Below are 19,461 nucleotides of genomic sequence, written 5' to 3' on the forward strand. Positions count from 1 at the left end.
GGGAGTTTGCATTTCAGCTGCCTGAATATCTTTTGTTAAAGCTCAAGTGTTTACTACTACTACTACTACTACAACAACAATAATAATACTTTATCTGTTTATTTATATGCCACCCATTTGACTGGGCTGCCCCACCCATTCTGGGCAGCTTGCAACAAAAAATAGTAAAAACACAATACAACACCACACACTAAAAACTTCCCTGAATAGGTGAGCTGCTTTCAGATGCCTTTTAAAAATCACATTGCTGTTTATCCCACAGGGAGGGTCCAAAATCAGCACCACAGATTCAATTGAACTTATTCCCAGAAAACACTAATTGCAGTTACTCTGAACCTTATAAATTAAGTATTTTGTTATGTACTGCTGCTCTTTGGCTGGTGTATAATATAATGGATCAACACAGCTATCTGCATTTTTGGATTCCTTTGGAGTGTGGCTCTGGGAGCAGTCACGGTGCACTCTCGCACTTCAGAATTCACCATTTCACCATTCTACTGGTCCAGTGGTGCTGAAATCAATCAAACTATATAATAAGCACTGCCTGGTCAGTTATGCACCAAGGTTTTTGCCAGCTGAACTGCTAACCTTTTGCTTTAAACCGAGCCCACCAAGTTCTGCCCCCCCCAAAAAAAAACCTAAGAGCTCTTTTGGATAAGACTACAGAGTTCCAGAGTTAGTTGAGCCAAGTCTGTTGGGCAGGGGGGCACTTGTGCATTTCCTGGTTCTTTGGGGGGGGGATTTAATTATTGAGGAATGGCGGTGGGCTCTGCAGAAATGTGACTAATCTTCCTACTCTGTCAAAGTGGCAAAGTGCGGGAGGATGCTGCTGTGATTGCATTTTGCCCAGGGTGCAGGATCAGAATGGGGCATGGGCACGTTTTAATTAATGTAGCAATCAGAAGAGCATTGCTCAGCTTAAATTGTGTTGTGATATCATTTGGGGAAGGGAGTAAATGGGAACTGCGGCATGTTTATGCTGCCCTGGCCTTTGACTGCAGAAGGGTAAAAGCAAACAAGTCCTGCATGTTTTCCCAAGCATACAATACCTCACTGGAAAAATAAACCGCATCATGCATGCTACCAAGAAATACTGTATATCAGTGCTCTGTACACCAGTCACTTGATTTCACCCTGTTTCCCGGACTATGTTTTGCTCAAGCAGGCATATTATTTAGTGCCTCAGCGCTATTGGGTTTTCTTTAAATAAGCTTATTATCTCCATGCAAGAAGCCTAGAAGCAAACCCTAACAGTCGGGGGTGCTAGTTACAGGTAGGTAGCCGTGTTGGTCTGTCGTAGTCAAAACAAAATTTAAAAATTCCTTCTAGTAGCACCTTAGAGACCAACAAAGTTTGTTATTGGTATGAACACAAAAGCTCATACCAATAACAAATTTAGTTGGTCTCTAAGGTGCTACTGGAAGGATTTTTTTTATTTTGTTTCTAGTCTGGGGTGCTGTTTTCCTTGCATTTGGATCAAATGTTGCATCTCCAAGATCATGTTTTCAGCTATGAATAGCTACTTTCCAGACTCTGCAAGGGCAACACTTAACCGTGGTTCATTTTCCATTCATAGAGCAGCAAACAAGATGTTTGCCTCTTGCCTCTCCAACATAGGGTGTACAGGGCTGTGGTGTGCGCAAGGGCCTGCAGACCATAGGGGGCCTACCACCCCCAGGAATCTTTGTAAATTATCACATATGATAAGTTATACAATAATTTCAGAATGCTATTACTTTTTCTCTGACACACACCAAGTGTGAAGCTTGCCTGCCACTACAAATCATTATTGATTTTTTAAGTTGATGTTTTAAAAAAATTATTATTATTATTATTTTATTATTAATTGAATTTGTATACCACCCTATACCCGGAGGTCTCAGGGCGGTTCACAGAAAATATCAACATAAAAACCACAATATATATAAAGTTTGTAAAAAAATGAATTTGTTGCCATGTTCTACAACAATTTTGTCATATAAAGTAACGTTACGTATGTTTAGTCTCACCATGAAATAGCTTCCTTTTACCTTCTTTTTGCCTTTTAATGCAACAGATAGGAGCAATTCTTGTCTAGATACCTGCAAGTAGTTTCACCCTGTGTGTGCGTCCATTTTATATTTATATGCTAGTGTATGGTTTTGGCTTAGGAGGAAAATGGCTGAGGATTACATGCATATATCCTGGTCAAGATATACTATCTCAGGCCATTAAACCAGTTTTATAGCCTGGTTAGTACTAGCAGGGCTCACCACTGAACCAGAAAACTGATTTAACACGACACCATGGTTTAAACAACCCACCAATTTATCATAGCTAAAGAACGGCTGGTTCCAGTTATTCTTTCTGCAGCACAATGAGTTCATGCACAGGATGGGAACAGCTGTAAAAGCCAGTGAGTTCCAAAAAGAATGTTTCTGATGAATCCTCTTCAGGTTTGTTTTTTTTAAAGTGGTCTTCAGTGACCAAAGATTATTCCTAAACTGTTGCTGGCACAACCTTTTTCTGTTTCTTGAAACCCCCACAAAGGAGGAATTCTATGTAATCCCTATCTACCTGATCCCATTGTCTAGCTTCTCTTTACCTTAAGATGCTTCTTTAATTTTTAACCCCTGTCTTCTTCTTTGTAGCATAAGCATGTTGTTTCTTGACCTGCTCTCAGGGTCAGCTGAGAACAATGATTCTCTAGTCTCTTTTTATTGCAGCTTTAAAACAATATTTAAGTTTTCCTATTCTCCTTAGTCTCTCTCCCTTCCTTCCCACCTTGGGGGTGTTGTTTGAACTACCTTGCTCTGCTTTTGGTGGAGCAAAACACTATGGTAATTTCACAAAAAACCCTATTTTGAATCCCGCTGTTCCTGTTGTGATTGTTGCTTTACATAGGATTACAGTTCTAAAACTGGTTCTAAAATGACCCATTCCAGACTAGAATATATTTGAGTTGCCTAATATATATAATAGATGTGTTGCCCTTGGAGAAGGGGATATTTCGGTTTAAACTGGTTATCTTGTACATTCCAGACATTTTTGCTACAAGGATAGTTGTGCATTTTCCTCCTGCAGTGAAACTAACCCTTTATAGTGTTTCTCACAAAGATCAGACCTTCCTCAGCCTGGTGCTATCATGATGGCAACAACTGCTATCAGCCTCAGACATGCTGGGGAAGGCTGTCACAGTATTAAATACTGAATAAATCCTTTGTTTTTCTGGTGCTTCCAGATGTAGGCTTTTCTATATCTGAATATATTTCAGTGGTTATGGCAAAATTCAAAACTTGGCTTAGCAATGGGCTCACTGTCTGCCATCTTTGGGCCTTGTGCTCTAAGCTGATTGGCACAATTTAAAGGGAAACTGACCTACTGCTGAGTTCTGTTCTGGGAATGATGTGGATTTTACAGCATTCTGTATAGTAGAACACAGACATTAATTGACATTGCAATTTTTTTAATCAAGTAGGTCTAAGAAGTATTTTGCTCTAGGGTGCTCTATCTCACTGATGGATAGCCTTGGCTGCTGTTTCGTGGAACATTGGCTCATATCTCATTCCAGCTTGGCTGCTGTTTTAAGGCAGTGGTCACCACCATTTTTGGGTCTCGGGGCACCTTTGGCATTTTGAGAAAGTGCCAAGGGCACCAGTCAATAAATGACTGCTGCCAGGGGTGTGGCCTAACACAAAAGACTGCTGCCTCTAAAAGAGCAGAAAAAGATGAGTCAGGAACATAAAGTGGTTCAAATAATTTTTTTGGGGGGGTCTATTGCATTATTTTCGTGAACAAAAACATTTTTCCTTGCCAGACGCTGCTGAGTCTTTGTTGTTACATGTTGTAGATTAGAGCTAGAAAATAAAAGATAACTGAATCCAGGAATAATTTTGAATCGCTACAGCCAGCCAGACACATGCATAGACACAAATGATCACTTTTAAATTGTTAGCCTCATCCTGTCTTTGTGCAATACTGTCCTGGCAGGTTGACAAGGATGGTACCATGTGGGAATAATGCTTTGTGGACTGGACACTGTTGCTGCTAAGGTCTTGGTTCAGAACTTACCCAATTTTTAAAAGAAGGGAACTCCGCTTAGATCAAGGTGGATGTCCCTCCTTTGGTGTTGACTTTGTGGCCCTTGTTTCTTTAAATGCTGTTAATTTCCTGTTCTCTCATTCTCTACACACGCCCTGTCTTAAAGGCCCTAGGTTGCACCAGCCTTTTTTCCTAACAAGGCATGACTGTCTATGAGTCTCCTTTGGAACTCCTTGGTGCCACTCCTTGTTATGCCCTGCAGGGCTGCTCTGAAGTAATTCGTGGCACTCCCACCAGCCGGCCTCTGGAGTAACTCTGTTGCATGTGAACTGAGTGGCTGGGATCCGAAGCTGAGGTACACAAGCCGATGGAATGAATTCCTGTTCCATCTTGACACAGGCAGTTAAATAAGAGCCTTGGCCCGTGTGTCAGTTAGGAGCAAAGTGCTGTTCTTCCTTCTGATGTACAGGTGGACATGTTGGCCTGCCAGTTAGGAAAAGATCGTGATATCCTGGATTGCCACTGTGCAGAAGTGATTAAAGAGAGTATGCAGCTGTGTTCTGACCCCGATTGGGGTTTATCTTGTGACTAACTTTAAATCTTATCCAGCAATGCTCCCAAAGGTCGGAACATGAAAGAGTGTTGAGGTTTCTTGTATCACGCACTCTTATTCGGATGCCTTGTTGTTTGGATTCACAGATGTGGAGTACCTTTCCACTGGTGATATTTGCCAGCTTATTGTCTAGGCTAGAAAACTCTCGGTGGCTGATTATATTTTTCCTTTATGACCTGGAACAGCTACAGCACAGTATTCCAAAGCCGGTCAAAAAATTCCCAGGGAATCCTTGTTCTTCGGTGCACCTTATTTGTTGAACACAGGGTTTCCTAAACTGGGGTCTGTAGCTGTTTTTGGACTACAACTCCCATCATCCCTGGGTACCAGGACTAGTGGTCAGGGATGATATGAGCTGTAGTCCAAAAAATAGTTTGGAGACCCAAGTTTGGGAAACTCTGGTTTAATATCAAGTATACATCCCAGAGCATAAGCTTTAGATTTTCTTGTAACCACATTCTAGTTAAGCTCAAAGTGAGAAGCTGATTTCTTCAGAGGTTTTTTGTTGTTTTTTAATCTTGTTAATTTTAGCTTTTGCAGTGCAATTCTGTTCACCTTTAGATAGGCATTCCACTGTGTTCAGTGAGGCTTATTTCTAGGCAAGTGTGTTTAAGATTGCAGTTTTAAAGTATCTTTTAGGGGTGGGGGAGGAATTCCTTCTGCCATACACCCATCAGTTCACCACCTAAATTTAAAAACTGTAACAATCTGCCAGTTGCTGGGAATCACAAACGGGGAGAGCGCTTTTGCACTCAAGTTCTGCTTTCAGGTTTCCCACAGCCACCAAGAACAAGATGCTGGACCAGATAAGCCAATGGCCTGATCCAGCAACGCTCTTCTTACGTGAAAGTTTACAGTTCCCTTTAACCGCCTAATGAATGTTGCATAGTAATGCTGGAATATGATAGGCTGGAATCTAGAAATCATGCCCCTCCTTTTGGGTGCTGGAGAGATACCTCATATTTTATTTCGGGCTGAAAGCCGATTACAGTCGTACCTTGGGTCCCAAACGCCCTGGTACTCGTCTGTTTTGGCTCCCAAACGCCACCAACCTGGAAGTGAGTGTTCCAGTTTGTGAACGTTCTTTGGAACCTGAATGTGTGACGGGGCTTCCAATTGGCTGCAGGAGCTTCCTGCAGCCAATCAGAAGCTGTGCTTTGGTTTCTGAACGTTTTTGAAGTCGAACGGACTTCCGGACCGGATTCCGTTCAACTTGCAAAGTACGACTGTACTTGTAAGCGCTGGAGATTCATGAGAATTACTTTCCCACATATCTAGGCCAAGGCTGAGTAACTATCCCCCCCCCCCCCCGAGGTAATCTGAGTGTGAGGCTGCATAGTAGGTGAGACCAGAGCCAAAGGTAGATGGGACCATCCCATACACAACTCTTTCTTGAGCACCTGTTTTTATGCTCTTTTTACCGATAAGAAATTAGACCAGGAACCAATTGAAATATGTGGGAGATTGCAGTCAAGCATAACAATTCACGACTGCTAGTTAGCACACGAAGGGTTAAGGACCACAGAGTTGTGCTGCTAGGTTCCGCTTTTTAATTTTGATTTTGCATCGTGTGTGTAAAATCCACAAAGCCCTGGAAATGCTTCTCTGCTTCAGTAGGAACAGGGCACACGATACTACACCAGTAACTCAGCCAGCTATTGGGGAGGCTTTGATACTTGGGTAATGCCAGGCTCTGGGAATTCAAGGAGAGCTGATTTGGAATGTCATGTGTCAGGCTTAACAGACTTGCAGAAAACCACTTGCAGCTGTTTGCTTGGAAGCTGCCTGGTGTCAACTGAGTTTACTAAACTGGATGTTTTCCTTTAACAGAGCTCTGGGATTCCCCAGCACAGCAGCCTGCTTATTTTGGATGTACTTTCACTAGGGAGATAGTGACAAATCTTCCAGAGAAGTGGGGGGCCACTCTCAGTCCTTTTGTTTAACTGACAGGAAAAGGAAAGAGTCATGAATGCATTCTCTCTGCCCCCCTCAGAAAGACAAAAACTAGAACTGCCTGCATGGCAGCCTTCTGTGTCCCTGATAAGCACCTCCTGCTTATTCTTTCTAGGAGCCAAAACTTTGTACTGCAGAGGAAGATGTTAAGGGCTCCAGTCAAAGGAAGCGCTACCTGTCTTGAACCCCAAACTATCGATGTGGCTATTCCCACCCACCCTTAAATAAATCACTTGTGTTAGGCAGATAGGGAAGAAAGGCATTCAAAGTAGAAGCAGCTCCATGCAATGCAGCTGGACTGTACAGGTGAAACTCGAAAAATTACAATATCGTGGAAAAGTTCATTTATTTCAGTAATTCAACTTAAAAGGTGAAACTAATATATGAGATAAGACTCATGACATGCAAAGCGAGATATGTCAAGCCTTTATTTGTTATAATTGTGATTGCTGAAATAAATGAACTTTTCCACGATATTCTAATTTTTTGAGTTTCACCTGTATATACTGCAGTTGACAATGTTTTTATACATGGCAGTTCACTGTTAAGAGATGCTCTTGGCACAGAATAGTTGCTATGCACTATCTGGTATCACTATCCACCATAATTGTGGACGAGTCTCTGAAATATTGTTTCCCTTCCACAAAATTCCAGGAAACTACAGATTAGGGACATGCTCTCCCCCCCCCCCCGCCCATGAAAACCATAACTAGTGGATTATTCCCCTTGCATTGTTTCCATATATTGCTTTCCATTCCCACAAACCTTTTATCTCTAGTTCTGTATAATCCAACGCCACAGGTGTGAGACTGATGGCCCATGTGGATGAGCACTTTTGAGGAATCGAGTGAAGGCAGTGAAAGTGAGAAGGGAAGTGTTGGTGCCAAGTGCCCCTTTACTGAAGCCCTTGCATTGAACTCCTTGTCTGGTCGCCAGTGCCAACCCAGGAATTCTCTCCAGGCGACTGAGCAAGCTGGCAGGCGGAGGGCAAAGCACTCTGCCTCTGTTGCCAGCCTGTTCAGCTTCTCTTCCTCTGCACCCATTCTGGAAAGGCAACAGACTGGCAAAGGAGACATGAGGGTCCCTTCTTCAGCAGCCTGCTGTACTTTTAGCCTGCAAAAGAAAGTACCAGTCTGTTTTTCACTCATAAGAGCAGCAGTCTTATAAGTAAAACCAATCTACATCTGTATCTATATGCTAGGTTTGATTTTTCTCTAGTTTCCTCTCTGGCGCTTCCCCACCTCCCCTCAATCTTTATTTTTACACATTCTCAGCTTAGTTTTTTTTTAATTGCAAAACAAAAATAATTGTCAGCAATTTACTGTGTATTTCTCCGAATACACACATTTTTGCAAGCAATTTTCTCAAATATGAGGCATTTTTGTTACTTTTTACTGATAAATTATTTTACCCCAACGCAATACACATTTTTGTGCAAAATACTTTCTCAAAGAACAGCACTGCAATTTGGAAAAGTGCACATTTTGAAAGATAGCTGTGCCTCAGTTCATTTGGATTAGGTAATGAGAACTAAATCTACATTCTCCCCATCCCTTCTCTTAACAATCCCCAATACTGCACTGGAAAATTATAGAAGCTGAGCAATGACCCCTGGTGGTCACCAAATGGAGCTACAGAGAGCACGACTGGAATATGAGCGAATACTGATTTTCTCAAATGTTTGAAAGTCTGAAATGCTGTCTGTGTATATAGAAAGGGATTAGGTTTAGCTTTCCTAATGCAATTTAGTTTAGCTTTCCTGATGCAATTAAAATAGCTCAAGTAAAAGTAAAAAAATTTACTTAGCATTCCTCTGTTTAAAAAAACCACCTGCTGGTTCTAATAGACCAGATGAGAGCCTATACATATCAAGGCGAGCAGTTGCTTTATTTTAGGTTAACCCATTATCACTTTTTGAGCTGTGAATTTGTGTGCTGAGCTCAGGTTTTTGGCCTACTCTCATCAGCTGGATAACTCAGTTGCAGCTGACTTGATTTCATTGGGTTGGGTGGGTGTTTCAGCTTATTTACATTTGGTTCTTAATGCTTAGCCATCTTGGAGGTCAAAAAGGTGGAACAGGAAAAAGTAAGTAAGTAACTTAAAGGAGCACCTCTTTCATTGGATGATCAGGGCAAAAGAGCCAAGAATTGGAATTCAAGATAGAATGAACAGAAGAGGGGACAGTTTCTGAGATAACCAGAACATCAGCATCACTGTTTAACAACAACAACAACAACAACAACAACAACACCCTTAGTACAGTGCATGTGAAGAAAAAACCACAAGAATTTCTTGTGTATTAAATTTTATCTTCCAGGATTTTTTGTTTGAACTTGCGGCAGATTCCCCTCCCCAGGGGTTAACTGGGTAGGATTGTAAAAACAGGTTACTTTAACCCAAAAAGCAAACAATAAACTCAGCCCAATTTACTTTAGCATTTGTTTGTTCAATGACTATGCTTGACTACAGCACAAGTAGGTTTTGGTTGGGCATTGCGTTGTGTTTTTCTTTCTTGCCTTATCCAGCTTGCTCACTTGTATCTGAGTTGGGTAAAGGAAGCAGCCTAAGTCAGAGTTCACGATATATCTGTTTCCTTTTTGAATCCTTCTGTATCTCTGCGTGTTCCATCATTTTATAACAAACGATGGAGTAAGTTCCCCGGCCAGGCTTTTATCACTTTCCGAAACCACTTGTGTATGTTTCTCTGTAGGAAAAGGCCACATGGTGCAGATTTTTAACGCTTTAAAAATAAATAAATCCGCTGAAAAGTTGTATTGGGTGATGAAGTGAAGGCTTAAAGCCCTCCCCAGTTTTAAGTTATCCTTCTGTTTACTTCTGCATTCAGTAATTGGGATTTTTTGGGTTGAGGGGCACCCCAAATGCTCTTAATGAGTTGTTGGCTTCCTTCCCAAAGTTGCCTGAAGTGCTGTTCTCCTTAGTGGAAGTAATTCTGTCTTTGATGTAGTTTCCAGAGCTGTCGACTAAAGTTGCACAGTTCCCAGAAGAAATAATACCCTAGGAGCGTATGCAGACTAGAAATGCAAACTCCAAAATGAATTCTTCCTATAGGAGTCTGGCAGTCTGGTTCTCTGTGGAATCTTGCTTGTTTACATAATCTTATCTAGCTACGCTTTGGTATTTCATCTGGCAGGCAGTTCCTATAAAAAGCAGCTGTCCAAGCAATGGGAGTGGCGCTTCTGGTTATAGGGATTTTGTGTGGTGGTGATGGTTGTCTATAATAGCTTGGTCGAAGTATACCTGTTTTCCTCCTAAGACCAGATGCTCAATATTTAACATTCATTTGTATAGGTGTCCCTCATGACTTTTCTTAACATGAAAAGACTAAGTTACTTAGACTTAGGGGACTTTTAAGTTTAATATTGAAGGTATGCTTTACCTCTGTACTGGATCTCCCCACCCTGAAATAGGGTTGGCTGGTTAATTAATCAATTAACAAACCAATTAATTAATTAATAATGAAATGCACGCATGCATAATTGTGTGATGACCAGAATATGTGAAGCTTTTAAAAAGAGGTGGCAAGAGGAAAAGGAAATCCCAGTTTGCTAGAAGGTGTCATCCTATTTTTCTAACACTCTGTGCTCAGGAAATCTTGGAATGAACATTATCAGTCTTTGGGTTCCTCCAAACATTTGTTTGTGTGTGCTGTTTTAATTTGAAACTCTTAGAAAAGTCGCTTTCAGAACAATGACTCAAAAGATAAGCAGAATGCAGCTGAGGAGGTTGAGTGAGTTAAAACAAATAGCTTTTTCTTTTCCAAACGCCGTGGAGATAAAACAGTAACTTGCAGTGGCCATTCCGACCACACGCAGGAGGCGGCACAGACGTGTCCCAACCTCATGGTTGCTTAACTGGAGCCATAAATCAAAGCAGCTTTGCAAGTAGTCATCAATTCATCAACTCCACCCACACAACCAGTTGCTATAACTTGTCCTGGCACTCATGGCTCATTTTTGGCATCAAGGAAACTAGGGAGCAGTAACAGGAAATGCCTGCCCATGCTCCCTTGTGCCTGACATACTTTTTGATGCCAGGCTTCTGGGGAGAGGGCACCAGTTTTCTCAGCTTGTTGAAAGACCATGACTACTTTGATTACTTTTTGCCTGCACGTCTAATAACATGCTGTACCTTTTAGAAATTGAAAACACAAGTGGGTGTCTTCCTGCTTAGCCTCATATGAGCTTGCCAAATTTCCTGGGCTTTCCAGAACCGTATTTAAGACCGCTGAGTGTGTGAGCTATGCTGAAGAATTTTCACCACCACTTTCCATTCTTTATTAGCTCTGATTGAATTGTTTTAAATCATGGTTTCCTAAACCATGCTTACATAGTCCACAAGTCTTCTCCTGTTTGCATAACTCCCATTTTTCTTCTGAAGACCACCTTCCGATTAACTGGGTTCAGAGTGTCAGGGCTGGAGTCAGATGCAGGTCAGCATGAGAGACACAAGGCTCCGTTGTCAGTGAAGTTAACTCTGTATTCCAGGAAACGACATACAACACTTCCCAGCAGGCCTTGCCCCTGTGGAGCAGTTGCCAGGACTGAGGGTCCCTGCCTTCCACTCTTTCTAAGGCTCCTCCTCTCCCAGATGTTTCCCAAGCAGTCTCAAACTTGCACCTGCACACTGGTCTCTGTTCAGCCTTCCTCATTATTCTGCATGTTCTTGGAGACCATGAGGAGGGGAGCTTGTCACAGCAGGAGAGGGAGGCTCCCTGGATTCTTCAGCAGCCTCTTGTCCCGCCCCTCCTCTGCCTTAGCTTCAGATTCTGAACTGCTCTCTGTCACTGGCTCTTCCTGGTCACCGACTGCTTCCTCTGACCTCTCCTCAGTGTCTCACTACCAATCTCCTGGCTCTGAGCCTTCTTCCTCTGGCATTTCACTTAGAGATTTCCCTGTTGGTGCCTCCCACCACTCCAAGTCCAGCCAGTCCCTGACACATAGTAGCCACACTGTTGCTTCTGATACCACCAACCTTGCCAATGAGCTGCTCTGGGGCATGATTGGTATAGTGTGGGCTCCAAGTAGCCCAGGTTTATTGAGTCATTCTCCTACCCTGCACTAACAAACCGCTGGGCACAGAAAAGTAGCCATTGCCATCCCCTGCTCCTGGTTCTGTATACCTTTATCCCTTTCTGCAATTTCTGCCAATCCTCCTCCTAGGCGTCATAAGAAATAGGATACTTGCTTCCTTAAAGATGTGCTTGGCAAGATGCCCAGGTTGTCACTATTAGGTGTCTTTTCGAAGAGATGTTTATGGGAGGAGAAATATCTCCCTTTGCCAGGAAAACCTGAGCTCCCACCAGTTCTTACTGATGGGATTTTATAATCTGCCCATCACCAAATGGTCCCAGGGTAGAACATAAACAAGATAATTAGAACAGTGCAATAAAAACAAGCTCAAATACACATGCTATTAAAATATTTATTAAAATAAACAAAATCAAGCAACATATCAGGCTGTGAATAATCACAGCTAAATAGCTCATCGCACTCTCCAGCCCCTCCCAAAGGCCTGGCAATTGGTTTGCTCAGTATATATACCCAACTTAAATAGCTTTGGCATATTATATGGATGTGACTTTCTTCCTTATTTTTTTCATATAATGTATATTTGTATACTGTTGTATGTTGCCTTGGGTCCACTTAAGAAAGAAGTCTGTAAAATATATTTAATAATAACAAATGTCCCTCCATGATGGGTCTGCAAAGTAATTGTTGTACAGTGGTACCTCAGGTTACAGACACTTCAGGTTACAGACTCCGCAAACCCAGAAACCTCGGGTTAAGAACTTTGCTTTAGGTTGAGAACAGAAATTGTGCAGCGGCGGCGCGGCAGCAGCAGCAGGCCCTATTAGCTAAAGTGGCATCTCAGCTTAAGAATGGTTTCAGGTTAAGAACGGACCTCCAGAATGAATTAAGTTCTTAACCCGAGGTACCACTGTATTCATCTCTAATCTGAGAAATCCTATTTAACTTTTGGGAATTTCTATCTGACAGACTTCTTCGTAGGTGTATTTGCAACATAACTTGATGTAAAAATTCATTAACTGTTCTTATCTACAGATAACACAACAAGGGCTGCTTCTGCATTGCACAGCAGCAGCCCACGTCCTCTTCCAATCTCACAAAAACTCTTATAAATTATGGTTTGTTGCTAGCAACAGTTTATGCTGGCTGGGACTGATGAAAGTTGAAATCCCTGAAATGTGGGGTGGGGAGGGGAAAGATGTTCAAGGCAAGAACAGTTTGCAGCATGGGCAAATGACTACATTTTATAAATGTTGGAGATGAAATTCCATTGTTTGCTGGAAAGAGTTTATGGCTCAGTGGCATGTGAAACTCAAAACTTCCTCTCCTCTCTTCTCTTCTCAGATGAAGCAGATTATGGTAACTTTGGTTCAAACACCTTAACCAGGAAAAAGAAAGCTCTGGTGACCCTCCGGAATGACAACCTTCGCAGACGCCCCCACGTTAATATCAGCATGCCTCAGGATTTTAGACCCGTGTCTTCCATCATTGATGTGGACATCCTACCTGAAACTCATAGGAGAGTGAGATTGTATCGACATGGGTGTGAGAAGCCACTGGGGTTCTACATTCGTGATGGGACCAGTGTCAGAGTAACTCCTCATGGGCTTGAAAAAGTACCTGGCATTTTCATCTCTCGGATGGTTCCTGGTGGTTTAGCTGAGAGTACAGGCTTATTGGCTGTCAACGATGAAGTCCTGGAAGTGAATGGCATAGAAGTGGCCGGGAAAACTCTTGATCAGGTAACGGACATGATGATCGCCAATAGCCATAATCTTATCATCACAGTCAAGCCAGCAAACCAAAGGAACAATATTATCAGAAGCAGTCGGATGTCTGGGAGTTCTGGCCAGTCTACAGACAGCACTGCAAGTCATCACAGTTTGCCTTCTTCTCATGTCCTGCAGAACTTCCACCCTGATGAAATGGAGAGTGACGAGGATGCTGACATTGTAATTGAGGGCTGTCTGGAGCCACAGCCCATTCCGAAATCGCACAGCCTTCCTTCTGGTAGCCTTTCCCGAATTAACGGCAGCAGTCTTAGCCAAAGACTACAGAGGGACCTGGTACTCAACAACAGCTTGGGACGAGAAAGCAACGGCAATATTCACAAAATTCTGAGTTCCTTAAAAACTGATCCTCGTCATAGCTTGGTTATTCCCAAAGGAGGCATTGAGGAGGATGGAACGGTGATCACACTTTAGTGGGTGCTTCCGTGTGTGTGTGTGTGTTTCTTGTCTGAAGTGCCAACTGGAACAAATCTATACACATCCCGAAGAGAGGGAATCTTAATTCTCTTAGACCTTCTGAGGTGTGACACACCTGTTACTTTCCGGACATGGTGGTATTCAGGATTATACATAAAATTGCTGCCTATTGCAACCCATGAAAAATTGTAAATATGGTTTCTGCTCCTAGGGTCACAATGAGGGAAAGTAAAGATTGCTGCATTTTTAAAAAAGAATCCCATCTATGAAAGTATGTCTGCTGCATGTATGGATATAAGCTGCAATATATACATGTAAATTGTATATATTTTGATGATTAATAACAACAGACACAGTAAACATGGAATAGGCATTCATAAATTAGTCTTTGAGGGGAAAACTACTATTAAGGATTGCATCCAACTGGGTTGCTCAGTCAGGTTTCTGTCAGCCAAACAGGGAAATCCTTATTCCCTCTTCCTCTGCAACGCCCCCCCCCCAAAAAAAAAAAATCTGCTCTGGAGGGTTCCCGAGTTCTCTGGAGCAGATTTAGGAAGGGGAAATAATAGCTGACCACTCCAGTATACTGACCAAAGCCTTACCATCAGCGGAATAGCACAACTGGATACAATGCAATGTGTTTAAATTTTGAAATTTTACTTTCTGCCATTATATACTGCTTCCTAGTTTGTTTACACAGAAAATTTACTTCTCTTGCCCCTAAATCTGGAAAGGGCTAACTGAACAACTTTCTATCCTGGAAATAACGTTGAGGGAGTGCTGCATTTGTGTGTTTTTTTATTTTTGGAACAAAACTTTGACCAAATGATTTTGTGTTTTATATGTATATTTTTAAAGTGGGATAGTGTCACATTGCTGCCATAATTTCTTTTTGATCAGCACCACCCGCTGGTGACTTGTAGTACTGTTGGAATAAACTGTCTTCATATGATGTGAAAAAACAACAAGCAGCATGGAGGTTGGTTTAATTGATGCACCATCAGGATATGTGTTCTCTTTTTATTGCTAAAATATTTATTAGACAAATACTCAAATTTTAGTGACTGTTGGTTTCACTTTTTTATATTGATAACAGTACTGAATTTGCAAATAAATAATAAGATTGCTTTGGACTGCATTCTCTGTCACCACAAGAAACTCATCTAAGGCTGCAATCCACTTATCTGGGAGTAAGCCCCACGGAATTTAATGGGACTTGCTTCTGAAAAGATTTGATTAGGATTGCAGCCTAAATTTGTCTTACTGTTTAGAATTAACTTGAATCCAGAGTCTTTAATAATGAAAGCTGGTTCCTCTTGGTACATACTGATTTCCTAAGCTAGAGTGTTATTTTATTTTATTGTCCCTGGAGTCTAAAATGCTACAATTCAACAGCATATCAAGTGTTCCAAGTAAAGACTATCTTAGATTGTTGGGATCATGATTAGTTATAAAGCAAATCAATAATAGGCTACTCCAAAAGAAACGGTTTTGCTCCCAGCTCTGTTTTTCTGTTCTATAAAATGCCACAAGCTGTTACAATGTTTAGTAGAAAAAAAGGTTGACTATATTATGAAGTGTCTAGGAAAAAATATAATTGTGTTACAATGTATTTTTCTACTTTTAGCTTTGTCATTTTCTTTGTTTTTTACTGTGTAGTTGTGTGTATTAAAGCGTTTCTAAACAAATGAAAATTCTTTATATAAATTATATCCCACACCATCCACACCCTTATTTTGTACTATAAAGGGCTCAAAACACTTTGGGGTTGTTTAATAAAAAAGCCTTTTATTGTTCTGCTTGGAATAAAATTATGTACAAGCTTCAATATTTCTTAACTGGAAAATGCCACCATCACCTCAAACCCAGGTCCTGGGCACCAAAGCCATCTCAATAAAAATACGTTTGGTGCTTCAGAAGAAGCAGGAGGTGGGAATGTGTTGCTGTCTATGTTGTTGGGACTCAACGCCCATCATCCCTGGCCAATTGCTGTGCTGACTGGGGCTGATGGGAGATGGGAGTCCAGTAACATCAGGAGGGCTACAATTTCCTCACCTGTGCTACTGAAGAGTGCACCGGAGTGAGGATTTTAGGTAGCCATTGAATACCTTGCCATACAGAAAGAAATGGATTGTATGGAATAATTGGAAGAGTCTGAATATGTTAGGAAACTAGATGGCAGGGTTATTTTACCTATACAGAGTTGCTGAAAGCTGGATGCGGCAAAAGCAATAATTGAACTTTGTGTTGGAGAAATTGACATCATTAGAACCAAAACATAAACCTATGAAACTAGAAAAGAGCAAAAATATCAATGTTTGGTCCAGAAGCTAGGTACTACACCCTCACTAAAGGAGATTGTATGAATGATTCAGTAAATGATGACGTGTGTAACTTATGGCCTCAAATTCTCTTTATCTTATATGCTGCTTTATTACAAAAATGATGACTAGACTACTGATCCTGAACTGAATAGTTAGTTGCCCAACTACCCCCTCCAGAACCCACTGCTCTCAACTGCCTCACATTCAAACTCCCTTTCAAATCCTCATCCAGTCATCACTCACCACCAGAATCCTACACTCACTCTCTCCACCTCCCTCCCTCAACATTCCCATAATAATTCTGATACAATTACCTTATTAACCCTATTACATTCAATATTTTATACACGCTGCTCCCTATAACCATACAGTGGTACCTCAGTCTACAAACAGCCCTGTTAACGAACGATTCGGACAACAAACTCCACAAAACCGGAAGTAGGTGTTCCGGTTAGCAAACTTTGCCTTGGAAGCCAAACGGAAGTTGAACGGTGGAAGGGCACCGGCGGAGCAAGGCCTCAGTAGGGAAAGTGCGCCTCTGTTTAAGAATGGATTAAGTTTGTAAACCGAGGTACCACTGTACTGTTAGAAGCACTTGAGCTTCCCATTCCTGGTTCCTAGGAAATGGGAGTGAGCAAACTGCAGGCTCTCCATCCCTGTTCTAAAAACCAGATGTCTTCCTCCAAACAATCCTGGGCATTGTAGCTTGTTTGGGGTTCTGGGGATTGTAGGTCTGTGAGAGGGAAGCCACAATGGCACGAATCATTTCGGGAGAAGTCATGTGCTTTAAAGGTGCACTGGGTGCTCTTTAAAACATAGTATCATAGAATTGTAGACCTGAGGGTCATCTAGTCCAACCCCCTGCATATGCAGGAATCTCAACTAGATGATCCATGGCCGATGGCCAAGTGCTGCTTAAAAACCTCCAAGGAAGGAGAGTCACTGCTTCAGGTCCTAAGGGCCTCTGGAGCAGGAGAAAACAAGCTTACTCCATCCTCCATGTGACAGCCCTTTAGACTTTAGTTATTGAAAGGGCTGCATGGTGTGGATCTCAGATCAGTGTTATGAGAGTGTAAGCAACACATTTCTCTCCCCTTTCTCCACACCATGCAGAATTGCAATGGTAACCAGAAGGCTGGAGTTTGGAGCCCAGCCAAGGCTGGCTGTGGGCAGGATCCTTGCATTGCCAGGAGTTGGACTAGATGACCCTTGGGATCCCTTCCAACTCTGCCATGCTATGATTATATCAAGCAGCTAAAGGAATGAAAAGATGCTTCTGAAACATTTGGGATCATAGGAACACACTTCCCACCAGTGGCTTCCTGCAAGAGTTTGCATCTTCCTTAGGAGAGAGGCAGGCCAGAACAAGGGGGGAAGGCCTAGAGTTCATGTAGGTGGAAATGCCAACTGAGGGCCCTATACTATAGGAATGCTTCCTTCCTGTGTCCTCCACCTTCATGCGCCAGACTGGTGCTAGCATGGCTGGGAGCCAGGCGCCTGCTGATTCCTCCATTTTCTTTGCAGGGAAGGAGCCTTTCCCCAGCATATACTTTGTTCTGGCCAAATCCCTGGAGAGACGTGATGACCCTCAGGTACTGGGGCAGAGGGAAGGAAGGGGTCCTTGTGAAACACGTTTGGGGAGTCTGTGGCTTCCATCAAGTTCTTTTCAGAAGCAATGCTCCCTCCAACAGGGGAGGCTGAGCATAGCCATCACGGCTAGTTGCCTTTGATAGGCAATTGTCTAGCCCTCTTTGAAAGCCATCCCATCCAAGATGCTCTTGTGGTGCATCTGATTCTCTTCTGCTTCCTTGCTCCTGCAAGGAGGTGACTATTGTGAGATCCTTTGGTTAACATCTATCTGGGCTGGAAAATATTAAAGAATCAGAGGAGTGGTAAGCTTCCCTTGAAGCACAACTGATCAAAGGCAGGCAGATCTGTTAGCATCTTGATAAAGATGCTCAAACGACAAAGGATGCTATCATACCCCGCAAGCATCTCAGAAAAAGCTCCCAAGCTGATGGAGAAGAGAGCAGTTAAGTGGTCAGTGGGGCTCCAGTTTGCCGTTTCTGGATCCCACCACAGCCCTTCCAAGTTGCCAAAGAAATCAATGTCACAACAGTTTTTTCCTCGCACCTCCTCCCCATGATCCCCCGTGGGGCCTTCTCCAAACATATGCTGTGTCTGAACCAGCAGATCCCGCCAAACCAAGTAATCGAGGATCTAGTCAGAAAAGGAGTGTGCGCAGTCATACCAGAAATAAGCAAAATAGCTAAACAGGTACTAGACGTCACCCCAGAACTGGCCCTACTGAACACCTTCCAAGATAACAATGCCCACTCACACTATAAAGAGCTCATAACCCACTGGCAACGTACAATTCAATATGGCTAACTTAACCCGACAACCCCCTCACCCATGCACAAACAAATCCCACTGCAGCCAGCCAAAGACAATCAGCCACACCCTAGGCCACCCCAACCTCTCATCATCAAGGAAACATAACAAGTGAATAGAAAGAGAACTTCCCCAAGTGATACTGACAGAAAAACCCCAAGCATACACTAAATAAAAGAACTTAAGCTTTGCCACCCCAGTCCCTCTCTCCCGTCCGTCAGTTCCCTACAGTGCTTACTATGGCTGTACAGTGGTACCTCTGGTTATGTACTTAATTCGTTCTGGAGGTCCGTTCTTAACCTGAAACTGTTCTTATCCTGAAGCACCGCTTTAGCTAATGGGGCCTCCCACTGCTGCCACGTCGCGGCGGCGAGATTTCTGTTCTCATCCTGAAGCAAAGTTCTTAACCCGAGGTACTATTTCTGGGTTAGTGGAGTCTGTAACCTGAAGCGTATGTAACCCGAGGTACCACTGTACAGACAGAAACGAGGGAGACATGTTTTATTGCAGCTGGGGAAGATGAAGGCATAGAATTAGGTATTTCTACATCTTGTTGACAATGTTTCACAATGTAATCAATGCTTTAGAAGATTAGACAAATTCCTGAGAGGATAAGAGTAGTTAGGCTCTGCCTCCATGGTCAAGAGGTATTCTGGTTCTGAATACCAATTGCTGGAAACCGCAGGAAGGAAGAGTACGCTTGTTCTCAGGCCCTGCTTACCAGTTCCCCAAAGGCATCCAGCTGGCCTCCTCGAGAATAGGATGCTGGACTAGATGAGATGAGGCACTGGCTTGATCCAGGGGGCTCTTATGTTCTTAATTTCAATCCATGTCATATGCAGGTAGGGCTGGAACAGACTCCAATGTGAAACCCCGGAGAGCCACTGCCAACTGAGTGAAGA

General features: G+C 42.6%; 1 protein-coding gene across 1 annotated transcript in view; it reads left to right on the forward strand.

The window, feature by feature from the left end:
- The window catches only part of PARD6G (par-6 family cell polarity regulator gamma), an 86,799-nt gene extending 71,130 nt beyond the window's left edge, over positions 1-15,669 (forward strand). The window contains exon 3 of the mRNA XM_082235024.1: positions 12,979-15,669. Coding sequence (XP_082091150.1) covers positions 12,979-13,838 — 860 coding nt within the window. The 3' untranslated portion in view covers positions 13,839-15,669. The remainder of the gene's footprint in view (positions 1-12,978) is intronic.
- Positions 15,670-19,461: the final 3,792 nt, after the last annotated feature.

This window comes from Podarcis vaucheri (genome assembly GCF_965113315.1).
Source record: "Podarcis vaucheri genome assembly, chromosome: 8".
Classification (NCBI taxonomy): domain Eukaryota; kingdom Metazoa; phylum Chordata; class Lepidosauria; order Squamata; family Lacertidae; genus Podarcis; species Podarcis vaucheri.